At 33.0% G+C, this 22,443-nt stretch overlaps 1 protein-coding gene across 1 annotated transcript; it reads right to left on the minus strand.

The window, feature by feature from the left end:
- Positions 1-971: 971 nt before the first annotated feature.
- LOC128036123 (uncharacterized) lies at positions 972-4,388 on the minus strand. The gene is made up of 6 exons (XM_052626998.1): positions 3,970-4,388; positions 3,093-3,228; positions 2,908-3,008; positions 2,748-2,814; positions 1,474-1,740; positions 972-1,379 (listed from the first exon to the last, which is right to left on the minus strand). Exons 1-5 carry the CDS (start codon positions 4,386-4,388, stop codon positions 1,705-1,707), a joined length of 759 nt encoding a protein of 252 aa, XP_052482958.1. The 3' UTR covers positions 972-1,379; positions 1,474-1,704.
- Positions 4,389-22,443: the final 18,055 nt, after the last annotated feature.

Below are 22,443 nucleotides of genomic sequence, written 5' to 3' on the forward strand. Positions count from 1 at the left end.
CCTTAGCATAAATTTGTTTGGGTAAATGATTATTGTTATTGTTATTTAAATTTTAATAAGATTATTAATATCAATAATAAATAATTTAATCATATTTAAACATAATTATTATTAAATATATTATAATTAAAATATATAATTTAATAAAATTCTTAATAATCAATATTCTTATATGAATTTACTCAAATCATAATATATGATACTATAAAAGATAATTTAACATAATTATTATTAAATATATTTTAATTAAAATATATGATTTAATAAAATTCTTAAAAATTAATATTCTTATATGAATTTACTCAAATCATAATATATGATACTATAAAAGATAATTTGAAGTAATTAATATTAAATATATTTTAATTAAAATATATGATTTAATAAATTTAAAATAATTATAACTAATAAATTTTCTTATATGAATTTTTACAATTTAAAATAATTATTATTACATATAATTTAATAATAATATATAATTTCATAAAATTCTTGATAATAAATTTTCTTATATGAATTTATACAATTTAAAATAATTAATATTAAATATAAATTAATAATGATATATAATTTCATAAAATTCTTAATAATAAAATGTTCTTATATGAATTAACTAAAATCAAAATATAACTTGAGTGTGATATTCTGCATAAACATAATTAACTTATATTAAGAAAATGTTAGATGAAAATAAAATTCTACATCATAATCCATATGTTGTATACAACATCAAAAAGTTTGAACATTGATTTTTTATGGGTCAGAAAGAAATCTTCTGACCCATTCCAATCGCGCAACAGAAGGTAAACTAAAGAAAACGATCATTTGAGTTGGATGTTCTGGAATTTTAAGCAAAGCTCGATACCGCTGATCGTCGGTTAAACCTTCAATTTCCCATAAGGTTGAATATAAATTTGAAGCTTTCTCTTCCATCTTTTGATATTCTTCTGACTTCTGCTATAAAATATAAATTTATACTAAAAGTAGAATTTGGATGCTATAAAATAGATGCCAAAAGGTTTACAATTGTAGGTTTTTCACTTCACTTGAATCTGAAAACACTTGCAAGCAATCAGGATTTTGAACTTTGCAGAAAAGCTCACCAATCTCACAAATAATTTACAAAGTAATGGAACTGGCATAAACACACACACACACACATTTTGACAAGAAACCAAAACATTTTTGAGATATATACAAGGGGCTAAAAAGAAAAAACTGTAGTAGTAATTCATTGGTTACATGTTGTCATCCGTATTTGCAGTCCGGAACGGCCAACTAATCGAGCAAATCCTGAACCAAAAACCTTTCTCCTTCTTTGGTGGTGCTGCCTTGGTATCCCTCTTGGCAACGAGATCAGCCATGAACTCAACAACAACCTTATGTAGAAAGAAGTTGAATGAGTTAGTAGCTCATAAGAAATCAAACAGGAAAGGTCCCAGCAAGTTAAATTTGTAGCCAGATTAGCATTACCTGAGCACCCAATTTGATTACTTCTCTTGGTGGAACTTCCAAGGGAGTCTCATCAGCTCGGAAAACTCTCAATTTCGACAATAATCTGAAACAATCGGGTAAAACTTTGATCTAGTTGTCACTTATGTCCAACTCTTCAAGCATCTCAAGGTTTCCAATTGATCTTGGTAAGGCTCTTAAATCTGCAAAGTTCTTCCCCACATTCAATTGATCTCAAGGTTTCCCCACATCTCAAGGTTCAAGACTCCCTCTTACTTCACAATGTACCTATTAAAAATTATTGTAACCTACTTAAGTTCTATGTAGCAAATGAAAAGCACAAGAATAAACTAGAATTAAAGCTGGATGACAGAACATATGCTTCTGATAGAAATATTGACAACATCAAAACAGAACACATTCAAACAAGACACATCAAAACAGAACACATGCCTACCAGTTATGTTTAAATCTATAGCCCCTGAAATAAGAAAAATATAGAACATGGCATAGCTACATTTTCACTATTTCCAAATTATACAATCAAACAATACATACACACACAGACATGCATCAAATTCTGACCGTATACAATTTGACAGTTTCACATCTCTGAATAGTTCATGAGTTTCAACCAAAGGATTACAGAAGTTGCTGTAAAAGACAGAGATTGTTTTTTATTTATTTCTAACTACATTATGGTCTCAAAGAAAATGCAAACCTCAAATGGAGGGGAAAACAAGTGCAAGTGACCATAAATAGCTATGCATTTCAATGCTCAATTAGATAACCAACACTCAGATTTGTGCATAAAGTGTAGTGTGAAATTCTTGATATCTTTATTAGGACATTCTATGTATAATAATCTAAAATTATACATTCTATGTATAATTATCTAAACATAGATAATAAAGTAGCACTTTGTTGCTAGAAGTAGCATGACAAGGTCTAAGGCAACAGAAAACATGTGAATTGAGCTATAAAGTCAGTATGTTGGACACAAGTGCTGGACATGGGTACTTCAAGAAAAATTATTCAAGCAGATCATGCCCATCAAATTTCCAAATAATTAAAAACATCTTAACATCATTTGATATAAATAATTTCAAACCATCAAATATATATATAAAAAGACAATATTCTCGAGACATTTAGGTCCTCTAGTGTCCTCCTTAAGAGCTCGGTGTTTTACGTATTTTTTATATATGACTATAAATCTCGAGACATTTAGGTCCTCTAGTGTCCTTTTCATTCTACATACGTTCCAAAGGGAGGAGGCGAAATGAAATATATACCTGCTTCTCAAGGCTTACGCTCTCAGTTATGTCACCACCTGCTGGAGCAGTATTCGAGTCTGCATTCCTACAGGACATGAAACAAGTGGCTCAACATTTTCAGTGTGATAAATAATGACATTAGTGAAAAGATAATAGAGGATTGCCAATATCAAACCACCTTTCATGAATAAAAATGGCATGTTTATCTGGAAATGAATATATATCAGGAGCCACAGAACCAGCAACGCCTTGGTCTGCAGATTCTAATTTCCGCTCTCCCTATACAAATATTCGTGTCAATCCAAAATATTCTCGGTAAAAGAAGTCACCAAAGAAATCAAACAAAGCCTACAAGAGACTCACATCGGAAGTATCTTTCGTCCACCCCGGAACTTTATCTGAAACAAGGGCAACATACTGCTCCATAGCCGCCTCTGGACTCATGTTCCCCAGCTTTTGCCAAGCATTCCTTGCACAATGCAAGCAATAGTTATGGAATCTGAAACAACTTGATTAGCAATCACATGATTCTAACAGCATGGTAAAACACTTCAGTTGTTTTGACTTTTAGACATTTTCCTATGATAATAATTCCATGTTTGTGTCAGTCATCCAATATCCAGCATTTGATTTCAAAATCTAAAGAAGAGCAGAACTATATCCTACTATACTTTCAATTAATAATCCCCAAAACAAGCAGGAACCAGAACAAATCAAGAACAATAGCAAAACAATTGCAACAATTTCCAGTTTCATCTTCTAGTCACTAACAACAAGAAGCTAATATCTGAATCAGTATCAAACGAACCAACGAAAACCTCATTAACCAACAGATATAAACACACAAAAATCCAGAATTTGGTACACCCAATAAGTGAAATTCCAAGAACAATCAATCAATACTGGTAAAAGATATGGAAAAAGGCAAAACCTTTGGAACAAAATACATATAAAAAAATAAGGCAAACCCAGAAAACGAGATAAGAGCACAATCACAATGCAAAAGCATGTCAATTTTTTCCCCTTCAATTCTTTGTAATAAACAAGAACCGAAACAAATATTGCAATACAAACAGTTTTAGCTTAAGGATTGAACAATTTTTCAATCACAACGCAACCCATAAAACTATTTAGCTTAAGGATTGAACAATTTTGTAAATCGAACATGCATCAAAGAAAAGCGCAAAATTATCTGACAACAGAAACAAATATTGGCGATTTGAGCCAAAGGAAAACTAACCTGTAATGAGGAAATCGAAGAAGAGTGCGAGCTGCTAAAATACATTTGGAAAGAAAAGGGAAATCGATTTTAGGGAACAGTGAAAATTCCTCCACAAATCGGTTTTTCGTTCTTGATAAAATGAAGAAAATAAAAGGAACGATGAACAAGAACCGATGGCAGAGTGAGTGGAAGGGAAAAGAAATTACATGTGCAAGAAAACGTGGGAGAATCGGGCAGAAAATGGAAACTTTATGATGTGGGTAGAAAATGGAAAACAAAAGATGAAAAGGGGGCGGAATAGCTAATCGGCGTTGAGGGAGCGAATGCCTATTACGCGCAATGAGGGTAATAGGCCAGTAACCGATTCGGGGGGAATCCGAATACAGCGAACCAAACAGCCGTTTGGTAGTGGGCCCGTTGCATAGGGGAATACGCATGCATTCCCCCCAACCAAACGCCTCCTAAAGTATTTGGAAGAGATTGGATTAAATTATTATTATTATTAAATGAATCAATTTAGTTGTTATATTATTTTTTTAAAATTAAATAAATTTAAATTGTAATAGAGTTAATGTTTATTATATATGTAATAGCCTATTTTGCCCGGGCCCGTACAAATAAAAATTAAAATCCATTACTAAAACTCCAGTCCAGTTTTTTTTTTTTTACAAAACCCAATAAAACTTAAATCTAATTCAGCCCACAAGCCCAAAAACTCAAAAACCCAAAAACCCGAATGAGCCCAAAAACAAAACAGAAGCAGAAAATTAGAACCCTAGCAGCAACAGTTTCAGCCGCCGCGAGCCCAATAGCGACCAAGTTCGCCTCCAGCCGCCTTTGCGCACCATGCCTCCACGTGTGCCGCTACATCACTGTACCTGCAAAATAGCCTAGAAGAATCTAAAAGCAAAAAAGTAGGAGGAAAAATAGTTTGTAAAATATGATTTTTGGGATTATAAAAACTCTGTTTCTGTATTCTAAAAGGGGGAATGAATAGAAAAGAAAAAACGAAAAAAGCCTCAAAAAGGTGATTAATATATATTTTTTTCTTTTTCTTTATGTTTTTCTCATTCAATTTTTTCTTTTTCTTTTTTTTCTCTGTTTTGTTTCATGGAATAACAAAAGGGGAAGTGGGGGACTTACCATAGATTCGTGGACTTCTCGTCGGCTCAAATCGCCATTCTTGGCGGAGTTATGGCGGAGGAGCGACGGACGATGGCATAGAGGCTAGGGTTGAAACCCTAGCAGAGAACAAGAGCAGCAATTTTTTTTTAGAAACTCAGGCTGCAAATGTTTTTTTATTAAAATTTTTTTGTTTAAATAATAGTATAATACATAATAAAATTAAAAATTTTGATGATTATTCTGAAAATAATAATACGTGATAAATTCAAAATAATATAATATGATAAATTTAATAATATTAATGATAAATTTAAGATAAATATACATGATAAATTTAAATAATGTTAATGATGAATTTAAAATAATAATATTGATAAATTACAAATAATAATGCATTATAAATCTAAGATAATAATGTACAATAAATTAGACAATATTAATAATAAAACTAAAATAATATTAAGTTTAAACACCAAAAAATATTAGATTTAAAATTAAATAAAAATGGAATAGTAAATATTTAAATGAATTTAAAAAACAAAAATTAAGTATATTGAATTAATAAGGATTAAATTGAAGTCAAAACAGAATTTACAAGGAAATATCGAGATTAAAAAAAACTATTCCGGGATCAAAACGCAATGCGCGCATAACATGGGGGACTAAAAGGGAAACTTTCTCTGCCCCCAAAACAAGGCCCTTTGATGCATACTTAATTGAAACAGAAATAAAATGGGAGACAAAATTTAAAAGGAAATAAAATACAAAAAGACCGGATCGAAACGCACTATACAACCAGAGGGACTATTTGCGCAAATATCCCTCAGAAGCAAAAACACGCGGATAATTATTTTAATAAAATACATCTTTACATTCATTTTTTAGCCAATATTCTTTCATTCTTTTCAAATATTTATTCTTTCATTCTTTTGGATTCTCTTCCACATCATTCTTTCATTCATTCATAATCATATTGTACAAATTCATACATTCTTTTGTATATTCTTTGGTGCCTAGTATAGGTCCCCAGATATCAATGACATGAGTGACACTGCTATAGACTCAGAATTTCCTTTTGAGTGAGGCATGTGTTTAGAGGGATCTCATGACTTTGAAAATGACATAGATTGTAGCATATCTCAGGACTTGTTAAGGATGGTAGAGCAGGAAGGAAATTTTACCTCCTGATGAGACAATGGAGATTGTGACCTTAAGGGAACATGCATAACCGAAGAAGCAAAGCAAGACCTTGTTAAGTTACTTCAAGAGTTCAAGGATGTCTTCGCATGGTCATAATAGGATATGCCCGGGTTAAACACTGATATTGTAATCTGAACAACAGCACGATATCAGAAATTTACAGTATGTTCAAGATTAACATCATGAGCGATGCAGTGAAAATTCTTTGCCGGGACAACGCCTTTCTCTTTGACTTATCATAGCTTTGCCCGTTGAAGTTGAGTTGCCATCTCTCCACATTCTTTGTTAGATTTTACCTTAATTGAAGAGAAAGATCCAAAGTTTTCCGTCATAGTTAAATGCACCAAAAGCAAATCTCGCCCAGAAAGCTCTATGAAAGAAACCTGATACCAAATAAGATCATTCACATACAAAATGAAAGTGGATGGGAAGGATCTTGTATGAAATATTTTATTTGGAAGAGCAATGATTCTGATCGAAAGGGATAACAAGGACTTGCCTAATCCTATGAGTTTAAAAAAATCAAAAAATCAAAAAAATCAAAAAAATGAAAATGAAAATAAAAATGATGGAAAAATAAAAGAAAAGGAAAAAGAAAAAGAAAAGAAAAGAAAAGAAAAAGGAGAGGGCAACGTGAAAACCCACAAATGGCACTTTGTGACCAAAGGTGGATTTGAGTTGAAAACCCGAAAAGGGCGACTCAAATTTTGAGTAAAATGGGGCCTGGACGTCATCATCATCGAAGGCTTCTAATGGGCATTGCTTCATTTTTTAGATAATTAATTACTTCATCAAACGGGTAGAGGCTGCTAAATATGCCAATGTCATCATATGCCGTTATAGAATTCCAGAAAAGATGGTATCGGTAAATGCGTTAGCATGATAGCTGAGGTCTATAATCAATTCAAACTCAAACATCGCAATTCATCACTGTATCACCCAGAAATAGATAATAAGAAGATTGCGAAAAAATGACTCAGACTTACAAGGGCTGGCATGAGAAATTACCATTTGCCCTTCTTGCTTGTCAAACATCTATCAAGACTTCCACCGGGGCAACACCTTTCTCTTTGGTCATGGGAGGGAGGTAGTTTTACCCATTGAAGTAGAAATATCTTCTCTCCGAGTATTAGAAATCTCTTCTTTCTGGGTATTAGTTGAGCTAGAGTTGAATGAAGTAGAATGGATCCAATCGCGATGTGATCAGTTGAACCTGATAAAAGGAAAAATGCTAAAAGCTATTCATCATGGTCAGATGTACCAAAAACCAATGATGCGAGCCTATAACAAATAGGTTCATCCCCAAGAATTCCACGAGGGAGACCTATTGTTGAAAAGATCATTCCTATACAATAGGATATCAAATTGGAAAGGTCCTTACATTGTAAAGAAGGCCTTTTCGGGAAGAGCTTTGATCTTGAGTGAGATGGATGGTAAAATCTTGCCAGACCCTGTAAACTTAGATTCAGTCAAGAAGTACTTCACCTGAAGAAGGAGAAGGGACCAGGGTGAAAACCAGCAAAAGGCGCCTTGGGTCCTAACAGTTAAAAAAAAGACTAAGGTGAAAACCCGCAAAGGGAGCTTTGAGTCTAAAAAAAAAAATAATAATAATAAAGAAAAAAGAAAAATAAAATGAAGAGGTCAAGGTGAAAACCCGCAAAGGGCGCCTTAAGACCAAAGGGGATTTGAGTTGAAAACCCAAAAAGGGCGGCTCAAATGTTGATCAAAATGGGGCAGGAGGTGATCAGAGCAATTCAAATTTTGATTAGATTGGGGCATATAGTGATCTTGCTATACTTGAATCAACAGGAAGGGGTAGGTGACATCTTGGGGCATCGACAAAGTACTGTAGATTTCCTAAACACATGTCAAACTCAGAATGATCTTCAGAAAGTTTGTACAGAGAAGTTCAAGCTACGATATCTGGGGCATCTAATCTTCATACTATTTATACTGAATTTTTTATTCTTGGAACACTTCATTCTTTTCCAAGATACACATTCTTAATCAGTTTATTTGTTATCCTTCTTTACTATCCTTGATAATTTATTAATTTCGGATCCATGCTCTAAATCAATTCTATTCTTACCCATTGTTATAATCTTTTGCAAGCATGTTGCATTGGAATAATGATTAATGGACTAATAAAACTTTCACAAGAGAAGTTTTGCATATTACCCTAGAAGTTTCTAAATAATACAGGAACCTGAAACAGAACTATTGTTTAAAACGCACCAAGTTTACAGGTTGGAAATCTGAGAAGGAAGAATTTAAATTAAGACTTTCTCTATTTTGTTGTCAAAAACATTGATTGAACAAAATGACAAGATATCAGAGCTTCAATGAACAAGCAAGCAATAATCACCAAGCAATAAGAAGAGATTTCCTTGGAGAAGAAAATTCTTCATTTGTGCATGAGCATTTGGTATGACACCCTGGGAATGGTGTGAAAGACTAAAAAGATTCACATCCAATACTCTTGAATTGCAGTAGGAGAGGATGGAAAAAGTGTCAAATTTTATACCCCGGATCTCAATAGCACAAGACTCGTGACTTAGAAGTACGGTTAAACCTTGAGGTTACAGTAGGGGCAATTTGATTAGATGAGTGTTTCTTTGGAGATACTAGCCAAACAAGAACACGTTAATGATTGAGCCTTAATAAACAACGAGCAATGATAACTCAAACCTTAAAAGATCATTTTCATGACATTCTGCATTCATGCAAATATCATTCATACACATCTAGTTAGGAGCATTTGATTCATTCTGATCATGACATCCTAATCACTAGACATAATTAGGTTCATAAAATGGATTCTACAGGTCATGTTTCCTAGAGAACAGATTGGTGAAACCACAAATCCTATCTCCCTAAAGTTACAGTGGAGCGGATTAAAACCACAGATCTTATCTCTCTAAAGTTGCAGTAGAGCAGATCGCATCCAGTCTTATCTCCCTGAATTTGCAGTGGAGTAGACTGAATAAACCAATCTTATCTCCCTAAAGTTACAGTGGAGTGGATTGAAGATAGCAAATCCTATCTCCCTAAAGTTACAGTGGAGCGGATTGAAGATGGCGAATCTTATCTCCCTGAAGTTGCAGCGGAGTAGATTGAAGCCAATAATCTTATCTCCCTGAAGTTGTAGTGGCGCAGATTAAAACTACAGATCTTATCTCACTGAAGATGCAGAGAGTAGATCGCATCCAGTCTTATCCCCCTAAAGTTGCAGTGGGGCAGACTAAAGATGGCGAATCTTATCTCCCTGAAGTTACAGCGGAGCAGTTTGAAGCCAATAATCCTATCTCTCTGAAGTTGCAGTGGAGCGGATTAAAGTGATGGATCTTATTTCTCTGAAGTTGCAGTAGAGCAGACTAAAGATGGCGAATCTTATCTCCCTGAAGTTGCAGCGGAGCAGATTGAAGCCAATAATCCTATCTCTCTGAAGTTGCAGTGGAGCAGACTAAAGTGATGGATCTTATCTCTCTGAAGTTGCAGTAGAGCAGATCGCATCAGGTCTTATCTTCCTGAAGTTACAGTGGAGCAGACCAAATAAACCAATCTGATCTCCCTGAAGTTACAGTGGAGCAGATTAAAACCAAAAATCCTATCTCTCTGAAGTTGCAGTGGAGTGGATTAAAGTTACAAGTCTTATTTCTCTAAAGTTGCAGCGGAATAGACTGAATAAACTAATCTTATCTCCCTGAAGTTGCAGTGGAGCAGATTGAAGAAACCAATCCTATCTCCCTGAAGTTGCAGTGGAACGGATTAAAATGATGGATCTTATCTCTCTGAAGTTGCAATAGAGTAGATCGCGTCAGGTCTTATCTCCCTGAAGTTGCAGTGGAGCAGACTGAAGATAGCAAATGTTCCCTCGAAGAGCTACAAATCCTATCTCTCTAACATTGCAGTGGAGTAGATCGAAGCACCAATTCCTATACCTCTGAAGATGCAGTAGGTTTGAAAAAGGTTGCTTGAAGAAGAAGAGCACCAAGATCTCGCATGACCAGACAAAATTGGCCATTTTTTAGTCTTTGCTCCATTCTCATTACACGATAACGAGCAAAAAGGGGCAACTGTAATAGCCCATTTTGCTCGGGCCCGTACAAATAAAAATTAAAATCCATTACTAAAAGCCCAGTCCAATTTTGTTTTTTACAAAACCCAATAAAACTTAAATCTAATTTAGCCTGCAAGCCCAAAAACCCAAAAACCCGAATCAGCCCAAAAACAAAACAGAAGCAGAAAATTAGAACCCTAGCGAAGAATAGCCATGCCATGAGCCCAACACCAACCAAGCCTTCGCCCGCCGCTTTTGCACCGCGCCTCTCCGTGTCTTTGCCACGTTATTGTACCTGCAAAATAGCCTAAAAGAATCTAAAAGTAAAAAAGTAGGAGGAAAAATAGTTTGTAAAATATGATTTTTGGGGTTATGAAAACCCTGTTTCTGTATTCTAAAAGGGGGAATGAATAGAAAAGAAAAAACGAAATCAAAATCCTCAAAAAGGTGATTAATATATATTTTTTCTTTTTTCCTTATGTTTTTCTCGTTCAATTTTTTTCTTTTTCTTTTTTTTTCTCTGTTTTGTTTCGTGGAATAACAAAAGGGGAAGTGAGGGACTTACCATAGATTCGTGGACTTCTCGTCGGCTCAAATCTCCATTATTGGTGGAGCTATGGCAGATGAGCGACGGACGGTGGCATAGAGGCTAGGGTTGAAACCCTAGCAGAGAACAAGAGCAACAATTTTTTTTAGAAACTCAGGCTGCAAATGTTTTTTTATTAAATTTTTTTTGTTTAAATAATAGTATAATACGACACCGTTTTGAGCTAAGATCCATAGCACTAGAACGACGCCGTTTGGTGGCCCTTGACCCGCGCGGTGGCCCTACCCAAGGGAAGGATCCGAGTGTTTTTGCTTCTGAGGGATATTTGCGCAAATGGTCCCTCTGATTGTATAGCGCGTTTCGGTCCGGTCCTTTTTGTATTTTATTTCCTTTTAAATTTTGTCTCCCATTTTATTTCTGTTTCAATTAAGTCTGCATCAAAGCGCCGCGTTTTGGGGGTAGGGAAAATTTCCCTTTTAGTCCCCCATGTTATGCGCGTGTTGCGTTTTGATCCCGGAATAGTTTTTTTTAATCTCGATTTTTCCCTATAAATTATGTTTTGACTTCAATTTAATCCTTATTAATTCAATATACTTAGTTTTTATTTTTTAAACTCATTTAAATATTTACTATTCTATTTTTATTTAATTTTAAATCTAATATTATTTTGGTGTTTAAACTTAATATTATTTTAGTTTTATTATTAATATTGTCTAATTTATTGTACATTATTATCTTAGATTTAGCATGCATTATTATTTGTAATTTATCAATATTATTATTTTAAATTCATCATTAACATTATTTAAATTTATCATGTATATTTATCTTAAATTTATCATTAATATTTTTAAATTTATCATATATTATTATTTTGAATTTATCACGTATTATTATTTTAGAATTATCATCAAAATTTTAAATTTATTATATATTATTATTTCAAATTTATTATATATTGTTTATTGTAAATTACCCTATTCATTTCCAATCGTGGATATTATTTGTATTAAATTAGATATATAGCATTTGTTTTAATTCATGCGTTGTTTTAAATTTCATCTATATATATATATATATATATATATCATTTATTTTGAATTATACACATTATTTTTACTTTGTTATTATTTTTCTATATAATATACTTTCTAATTCTTCTTCATACATCTTTTACTTAAATATTTTGCATATTATGTTTACGCATTATATGTGTTAAAATGTTTACATGTAATTTTAAATGATTTTTTAATGATTTATTTTAATTTGTTTCATGTATTATTTTGAGTTTAAAACTATTATGTGCATTTGAGTTTGTATATTCATATTTGTATGGTAGTCTACCCATGTGTACTGTTCCATGTTCATACATTTGCTTTTCAATTCCGAATATTACATTGTAATTAAAATTCCCAATTTATTTGCCAAAAATTGATCATCTCATTTCTTTTCATTTTGAATAAATCAAGTTTACATCTTTGTTAATATTGCATTAAAATTTTGCTTTAATCTAAATTCGTAAAAAAGGAGAAAATGAAGTTTACAATATGTCATCTTTGGAACGATGAGAAATCGTGCTCTAACTTACGGGGTTTTGATTTTGTCGTCGAACTAAAACGTCTAAGCATTTTTTGGTTTCGAAATACACAAAAATTCAATACTTTTTTTAAAGGTTAGTTTATGCTCAAGAATTCGAATGTTGTATCCTAACTTATGGGATACGACATTTTGTTGCTTCGAGACGAGAGGGCCTTTTCCTTGCTAATTCAAATTTATTCAAGGGTTGTTTTAAAAAAAATTATTAATAAAAAGGAAATCATTTCGGATTTTTGTCATTCGACTTTAAGACATTAATTAATCAATCAGGTATCAATTTTGGGCGTTACGAGGGTGCTAAACCTTCCTCGTGCGTAATCGACTCCCGAACCCATTTTCTCAAATTTCGTAGACCAAAATCGTTTTCAAGGTGATCCGATCACATCTTAACAAAAGATCGATGGTAACTCCTATTTTGTCATTTTATTTTAAAAGTCGACCTTTTTTTGTTAAAAATTGGTTTCAACAATATAAAAATAACATTTGTTCTTTAATAGAGTTAATATTTTTAAAAATTTTATGGTTTTTCAAATAAAACCTTTTGTCTGAAATTGAACTAAAATTGACCTATAGCTCTCAATTGAAGTTGTCTCCCACCATTTTTTATCTCTTAACCTAAAAAATCTCTCCATAATCTTTCTTTTCTCCTTTAATTCGATGTTTTGAAACTCTAGTATGACCCTTTTGAAGCAAGTGAATCATATAGCTCTTATAGTCATTGATATGGTAATTTTAATTAAGTTATCACTTAAGCAAGTACTGATTTTTTATCGTTTATATTAAATTTCTGTTGATTATAGAATATTGATTTTTTTCTTTAATTTAATTTCTAGGTTGAATAACAAAACTTTTGGGTTCAGACTAATGTAAATTATCATATGCTAAACAAACAATGCAATCATCTTAAAAACTGTCTAGATATATCGGGTTTTTTACAAGTGGCCAAAATACCTCTTATTCTATTGCAATCGTTGTTTTTCACAGCATTGGTGGAAAGGTGGAGATCGAAGACTCTTACCTTCTACTTCCCTTGTAGCGAAGCGACAATAACTTCGGAAGATGTAGCCCTAATCATGGGCCTTTTAATTGAATGAGTTGTTGTCACCAAAGTGGTTGAATTCAAGCTTGAGCCAAAGATGAAGAGGTTACTTGATCATTATCCCAACGACAAGTGAAATTTAAGGGTGATCATTGCATAAGTTGGTCGAACATCCACCAACAGGCGATGTCAATGATGAAGAGTCCAACAACTAGGTCCAAGGATCTCTACCACTTAATGTTTCTAACATTTCTAGAGGACATTTGTCACACTTCAAAAATCAGGTTAGTAGAATCGAGTAATTAAGTTGTGGGCTTGAGAGAGAGTTATCAGAATTAGAGTAGTAGAAATTAAAATAAAATAGAGTAATTAATTAATTAAAAAATAGTAATAATAATCGGGTTAACAAATATATGTGTTAGTAGGGATTAAATTGAAATGAATTTTAAATTAGAGGTCAAATGTGAAAATAAAGAGTTTTAATGAAATGGGATTTAGTTGAAAAATGGAGAGAATAGGAAGGGGCCTTAAGGGAAATAAACCAAAATGTGAAAATTGGTTGGCTATATAAGAACACCCACCATCCTTTCCTCCACATCTTCATTCATTTGAAAAGTTTGTTATATCCAAATTAGGAGTTTTCTTTCAAAATTCCCTCAACCATTCTGATTTTCTAAGCATCCAAACACATTTTTTTCCTTCAATTTCAAAAGAGACTCATCCTTTCTGCTTCAGTTTTCCATTATTTCCTAACACGTTTTTGCTCAAATTGATCCAAATCTCGTGGAGTTCTTCAAATCAAAGGTAACAATATATTTTATTATGGTCTAAATAGATAATATGTGGTTTCAATTTAATTTTTTTATAAATCTAATCAAGAATTCATGAGATCTATTGATTTAAAGCTTGTTTTTTCTTGAAAATGGTAGATCTCGTAACAGTGAGCTAAGTGACTATTTTAAAATTATTTTCAACTCATTTTGATGTAATTAAGAATTTTATAATCTTAATTTAACAAATATTTATTGAATTTGAACGGATCGAATTATTTTTTATTTTATTTGATTGTAAACAAACATGATTGTCCAAAAAATGAAGAATTGTGGAATTGTGTAAAGTTAGAGGTATAGATCTATAATTAAACATTAAATATGATGTTAGGAAGTAAGAAATTGGGATTAAATCGAGTGAGAGTGAATGTATTAAAAGATTGGCGTTGTGCGAGGTGAGTTTGCCAGGAAGGTGTGAGTGGCGAGATGATAGGATGTTAGGAAGGTTATTCTACTTTAGAACGATACTAATCTGTTATGTTTGGGTGTTATATGTGAAGCCTTAGATCACAAGGGAGTCTCCTCAAGTGAAGAAAAAGGCAAGAAAAAATTGACTTAGGTTCGAAAGTAAGCAGCGAACTAGTAGTTGAGTGGTCGTCATGTTTACTGCATTTAAGCACCAGTTCGCATGCTAAGGGAAGGCTAGGTAATATGTGTGAACCTTGTTATAACTATGTGCAGACCCATGTTATATGCGAACCATGTTGTATGTGAACCTGTGTTATATACTAACCCTGTTAAAATATATGCGAACCATGTAATAACCATTTGTGAACCCATAATATGTGCGAACCCATACCATGTGAGAACCCATGTTGTATGCGAACCCATGATATATGCGAACTTATGTTATATGTGATCTACAAATTGCGAACTGTGATACTACGAGCCTTGAAGAATTGCAAGCTCTACTAAGTTGCAAACTTTGATATAACAAACTATGAATTGTGAACTGTGTTATATTATGCGAGCTCTACTATATTGCGAGCCCTATTATATTGTGTACTATGAAAGTGTTACAAATTATATGTTGGCATTGTGAACATTTGAAACCGTTGGATATCATGACATGCCATACGATTATGAGTACTCGTCTTTTATTATGTGTTAGGGCATTGTGTCCCGAAGATAGCGTTGGAGAGATAAGGGAATGTAGAGCATAGCTCCATCCACTGTAGATAATGTGGAATGTTTGGAAAGTGCGAGCACTCGTGCTACACTTATTGGAGATTGGGTAGGACTCTTTAAGTCATTTGGAGTGTTTGGAGATTTGTTTATCCTATGCATATAAATTATGAATATGTTTCAATATGATGTGTTTTGAGTATTGTATTTTATGTAAACTACTTTATCTTTCAAACTATTATTTGTACAAACTGTTATAATATGTCTACTTTTAGCCTGATGGATGTGTTTATTTGTAGTATATTTGAGACTCATTGAGCTTCAATAAGCTCACACTCCTTACATGTACTTTGTAAAAAAATAGTACGTGGGATAAATGTCGAAGTGAACTATCCAAGTGATCCACTGCAACGTAAAATCCCCTGAGTATGTGTTGTGTTTCCAAATCCCCAAAAATGAAGGCACTATGGGACTGTTCCAAGGGATTAGACTTAGATTTAGATTTTAAATAAATTTTGGTGGGTTGTAAATGGACATTATGGATTGTTAATTTTGGATTTTTGGATATTTTATAATTGCCTGATTGAATGTTTGGGCAGTAATGCATGATGATGGTTTGATAAATTAATGAACTAAAATGTTAATGCAGATAATGAGTTCACCGAATAATGAGGTTCGTCTTTATATCTTAAGTTTTTTTGAATCAATGTGATGACTTAGTATGCATGAGAATTAGGTTGTGATATGTGTTGGATCTAGTGCCCTAAGTGTAGTATTTTCGTCAATATACAGTTGTAATTTTTTTAAATAGTTTGGTTGATAAAACAAATTCATTGATTACATTAAAATTTTTTGTATAATTTTCTTCACATGGTTTTTGCACGTAAACCAAAATATAAGCAAATATTGCTCATTGGTTGTCTAAATGTTTAACTACTACTAAATGGTATTACATGGTCAAATTGTAGTACAAAAAGAGAACTTGTATTAGTAGATGAGCCCTAAACATGTCATTAGTCTAATTGAAAATGAACAAACCGTTTGAAAGACTAATATGTTGTCTATCAAGTCCAATTGGGTAGATGCTTTGCCTTGGGTAGATGCTTTGTCTTGGGCATCGAAGCGAATGACTCCCAAAAGATAAAGACATAGATGTGATTGACTGGACTGACAGTACATCGGACATGACTTAAGCAGAATAGAACCTAAATCTATTTATGGATTTATTCACTTGTGATGTTCATAGTGCAACGTACCTAAATCCTAAATGGATGGCAGACTATGTATGCATGATTCGTACACTTTGATGTAAGTAAAAGTCTGAGTTCAAATAAATATGAAACCGAAAGCTAGTGTGTTGGGCGTACGATATATGTAGTATGTAGTGTCATTCACAACAGTGGAATTGATAGCCCAAAACATGGGTAAATGATATCCTCTCATTGGCATTACATGGTTGATGAAAAGTAAATGTGACCACGGCTCATTCGTCTTTGTGATGGATGACTTGATCACTATTTGATAGTGATTGACTTTTCATGAAGGAATTGTTACCATGAGATAAAATATGATAATATTAGGAGAATGAATATTATCCCAAAAAGATCAAGGATATCCTATGAGGGTAACATACTAATGAAAAGGTTATTGGATGAGCACTAAGCAGTTGCTTTCGTAATGGTTGTCATTGGGGAGAGCTCTGTCACGATACTATAGTGGAGTGACTTCATGAATAAATGTGTTTATAATTAATAGGAGAAAATTCAAAACTTAATTATAAATCATTTGAGTCTCAACTTCATATGTCCAATCGGTCCCTCTACTAGCTCGTTAAAACTAGAATTGCGTGTTTCAATAGAAATGAACGGAATGGATAGAAAAAGAGAAATGAGACACATTTAGGAATGTTATGCTTTTCTCCTAAATGGAGAAATAAAATCATTTGTTAACGAATGTAGGTATCCAAAAATGGAAATGGAAATTTGCAAATCCTATATAGGATTACTTAAAAAATGATGGAAGAATGAGTTTATGTTTTTGGACTATTTTTAAGCTCGAAAATGAAAATAAACCATTTGGTTATAGTGAACATGTTGAGTTGTGACATATTGAGTAAATTTTCTCAAAATTTTACTGAAGGTAAAATCGTCAAAATTTTATTGGAGTAAAATTGAGATGAGAAAATTATTTAATCTGTAAATATTAAAGCTTATTTTTTAAAATAGAAAAACTAAATTGGGTTGGATCACATTACAGAGTACTAGGTCAAAAAGGCCTAAGAAGTACTAGTAATTGGACTCGGTGTGAGAGAGGCCAAAACCCCTCATATAACATGAATGGGGTGACAACCCTAGTAGAAATACAAGAGTGAGTCGTTCACCCCTCTCCTATTATAAGTAGGATGTTGCATTTCTATTTAAAATAAACCTCGACAATTCTACAAGGGTTCTACCTTCTCTTCCTAAAAATAGATGGCACTAGTAGAGCTATTTACTCAAACTTTTGAGAGATTGTTATTCTGTCAAAAAATAGAGAGAATTTATTCTCAACTATAAACATATTTTTCAAAATAACAATTTTACCGGTTTCTATTAAAGAAGAGAGAATGTTCGTTTTCACCCAAAAAAGAATGCTTTTTATAGTTCTGTGTTTTGATTCCTTTGGTTCGAGCCCACACTCGAAGTAGTTCGTGGTACAAGAATAGCGTAAAAGATCGTTTGATTGAAAATATGAAAACATCAAGGATTCACTTATTCAAAAACACATGTATGAATTCAGTTAAGGTTTATTGCTATAAGTATCACAAACCGGGTCAATTTTCAAAATTTCAATATTCTGCTGAGCAAGAAATCTGTTTTCAAACTAGATTTTTCCTATATATGATTCTTCCTATGATTCTTATAGTTATGCATGTCTGGTGGAAAGCAACAACCAAGGATAGGATGGTACTCACCTAAGATACGACCTATATGACTCGTATTCCTTGTGCTCTTACGAGGTGGGTGTGTGTATTGGAAAAAGCCTAATGAAGATCACTACCAAACCACTTGGAGTAGCGCATTTGAAGATGGCATGTCTGAGTGCCAAGAAGAATTGAAAGCCATGCGAAATTAGTTGGACTTCATATTAGAATTCGTCAAACGTTTAGTTAGGAAGCAAGCTCCGATGGTCGAGTGTGTCTAGTCGAACAATGTTGAAGTGGAGGAGGAAGCCCCCTATGGAACTGTTAAAAAATAGGACTTGAGGGTCAATCAACGATAAGAGATAGAAGGTAGAGAATTGAGTAAAAATTTGGGCATTAAAAAGGAAATCTCTGACTTTAGTGAGGTAAGTGTTGAAGAGGTGATACACTTCTCAAACATTTTAGAAGAAACCCCACGACAATAACCAGTAGAGGAATTGCTCCAACAGAAGCATATTCAAATGGAAGTGGAGAACTCAAAACAAGTTGAATTTGTGATATTGACATTGATGATCCCTTTGAATGTACAATGAAGTAGATTCAATTTCAGTGAGAAATGACTCGATATGTACATATCGAAACGACATAAGTTAAGACGAGACCTGTAACAGCCCGTTTTTAGTGAAATCAAAACAATGGTTTTAGGACCACAAATCTGAAGTTGAAAATTTTAGGTTAATATTATTTTATTGTCTACAGTATGATAGAAATATCGTATAAAAATTTCATTAAAAAATTTTACTGTTTACATGCCTAATTTGATAAAAAGGACTAAATTACATAAAGTGCAAAGGTTGTGTTCTAATAGCTAAAGGTATTAAATAGCTATAGAATTTTAATTGGAGGTCCTTATATAGTAAATAGGCCATTAAAGTGCTTAGTAGTTAAGCATGAGTAGTCATCATTGGAAATTGAATAAATTATTAAGGGTAGTTTTAGAAATTAGTGATTAAAGTTATAATAAATAAAATAAAATAATCTATTCTCATTATCATGCAAAAAACAAAAAAAATAACCCTAGCCAAGGAAGCTTGAATTTGGACAAGCTTATTTTGCTTAATTAGGTATGTATTTTTGTCTTTTTTGATGATTTCTTTGTTTGCAAGATCGTAGTAGCTTAATCTAGCTAGCTCGATGATTAATTTGCAAAACTGTTAAAGTATTAGGGTTTTTCCATTGATGAATATGCTTGAATTTTGAACTTTGATGATAGAAAATGAATGGTTGTTGTTAGATAAACAACTTTTATAAAGAGAACTTTGATGAAATTATCAATTAGGGATTAAATTGAAAAAGATGATAAATTTATTGTAAAATTTATGAATTTTGTGAAATATATTGGCTACTATTAATATGTATAAAATCAGCTAGGCTTGAGTAAGGATTAAATTGTATGAATTTATTTTTCAAGCCTAGGGACTAAATTACAAAGGAATTAAAAGTGTAGGGCAAAATGGTAATTTTGCCAAAATTTCATGTTGGATTAAATTGAATGAGAATTATATCTAAATGAGTTAAATTCATTCGTATAGATCCTGTCAGACCTCATACAGAGTTAGATCGAGGCAAAGAGAAAATATCTGATTAGTCGCCTTTGTATCTACGTACACTTATCGAGGTAAGTTCGTGTAATTAAATTGTAGATTTATTTGTATTAAATTGAATTATTTGTTTGTGAATTGCATAATTGCCATGTATAAGTACCAGTTGCATATTTGACAATTACCGAGCCCTGTTTGAACCTTAGGAATCTGTAGGATACAAATGACATGTCATTAGGGTCACCGATTTCAGCTTTTATGAGCTTCCCGACACTCAGCTCGCTTGAGCTTCCCGTTATTCAGTTCACATGAGCTTCTCATTATTCAACTCAGAGGATCTTACCGTTTATAGCTCGTATGAGCATACATGTACATGAATTGACGGATTACATTAAAGGACACTTTGTGTGTACTACCCGTGTATCCAACAATATTCTAAATGGTTCAATGGCACAGTTCTATTACGAGATTATATGAGTTCGATATGAACTATTACTGGTATTTACATGAAATACATGAAATATGATTATTTGATGAATTCAACAATGTGTGTTGGATCTTATATATGATTTTCTTGGTTAATATGTTGGTTATCATGTTTAGGATTTTCTCCAAATTGGTTGAGATATGTTTTATTTACTTACCTATTTTATGGATATATGGTAAATTAAATTATGTGTTATACGAACTTACTAAGCTTAAATGCTTACTTTGTGTTATATTCCATGTTTTATATTAATTCAGAAGCTCGTATGGGTTGGAAGATGGTCGGAGCTATTTCACACTATCCATCGATCCTTTTAGTACTTTCAGTAAATTAATTTCGATTATAATGACATGTATAGGTTAATTTGGCCAATGTTGGCATATAATTGTTTTGTTGCGATTAACCTCTTATATGACTTGTGTTTGGTATATTTTGATGCATATATATTTAAGTGGCCTTATCATGTTTAATGTGTGATTGATGTGGTAGAATGAAAGAAAGTAAAATGTAGTTTGAATATGCATATATGAATTTGGTCATTTAGGTAAGTTGAGATACTTGGATGACATGTCTTTAAGTTGTCATTTGAGGTGCCTAAAGGCGTATTTGTTGTATGTGGTGATATTTCATGTTTAAGACTTGGTTTTGGCTTGTTTTGAATGATTTGTCATGGCTTGTTGATGTGAAAATTGTTGTGTTTAGGTTGGTAGCAAATTGGGTGAGAAATGTGGCTTGAAAAAATGGCCTATTTTCGTCCACATAGGCAGAGACACAGGCATGTGTCTCAGTCGTATGTGAGACACAGCCAGGTGAGACGGCCATGTGTCCCCTGTATCTTTTAAATTGTGCAAGTTAGTTTGCACACGGCCTAGCACATGGGCCTGTGGCTTGGCCGTGTAGCCCAAGTCAGAGAGTTACACGGGCTGGGACACGGCCGTGTGTCCCTATTTCGAATGCCCACATGGCCTGGCCACTTGGTCGTGTGACCCCTGCAGATTTGAAAAATTTCAATGATTTCTGAAAAATTCTTTGAGTATCTGATTTAGTCCCGATTTGTTTCTAACGCATATTTTGGGCCTCGAGGGCTTATATAAGAGACAATATGTTTGATTTCGATTGGTTTCTGACATGAATATTATATGATGTGAAATGTTTGAAATTTCTGACTATTTGGTCTGTAAACTCTGGCAATACTCTATAAACCAAGATTTATATGAACTAGTGTTTGCCAAGAGTTGTGCGAGTAGGGTGTTCGCGAGAAGAGTATCAGTAATGGTGTTCACCAGTAGTAATGCATCAAAAGTAATGGTAAGGGGGTTCGCTAGTCTGTGTTGCGAACTGGTGTTCACTAACTAAATTTGTGAACTTGGAGCTAAGTTGCAAACTTATGTTCGTCAGTCAATGATATAGTCAGACTCAAATTAGGGAAAAAATTGATTTAGTGTATCTAGGAATACTCTACGTGCAAGTAACAACTTTTCTAAGTCAATTAAGGTATCCTAAGATTTCCAAGACTCCTAGGTCTATAAATAAGACCCTTAAATTCTATAAAATTTTAAATGAATATTTTTGCCGTCAAAGTCTTTGTTCTTAGTTCAGTACATAACTATCAGGGTAAGTCTTTATCTTGTTCGGTGTAATTGTCTCGATTTGCATTGCATGAATTCTGTATATTGTGTTCTATCTAAGTAATATATGTGTGTATTGTTGCGAACCAGCCGGACCGTCTACCAACAAGGATAACGGTAAAGTTAAACTTGTTTAAAGTTTTTCGTTTTTCGGTGAATGATCGGGTTTCATTATGAGTATGTTTTTTACTAAGCTTTTAAAGGTGTGAGTGGTGTGGAATTATTTGGAGTACGATAATTACCATGATTTTCAGTTTAACTGAATATGTTTTCTAGGAATTATGTTTCCGAAACAAGTTTAAAGGTAAGTCACTAAAAAGCTCTGTTTTAAGCTACGATACTCTTTTTTCAA

This window comes from Gossypium raimondii, chromosome 13 (genome assembly GCF_025698545.1).
Source record: "Gossypium raimondii isolate GPD5lz chromosome 13, ASM2569854v1, whole genome shotgun sequence".
In the NCBI taxonomy this organism is placed as follows: domain Eukaryota; kingdom Viridiplantae; phylum Streptophyta; class Magnoliopsida; order Malvales; family Malvaceae; genus Gossypium; species Gossypium raimondii.

Coding starts and splice junctions, on each gene's coding strand:
- LOC128036123 (XM_052626998.1), bottom strand. CDS start 4,388: ATGCGTATTCCCCTATGCAACGGGCCCACTACCAAACGGCTGTTTGGT. Junction 3,229..3,969: donor CTTCGATTTCCTCATTACAG/GTTAGTTTTCCT, acceptor AAGTTGTTTCAG/ATTCCATAACTATTGCTTGC. Junction 1,741..2,747: donor GCGTAAGCCTTGAGAAGCAG/GTATATATTTCA, acceptor AATTTTTAATAG/GTACATTGTGAAGTAAGAGG.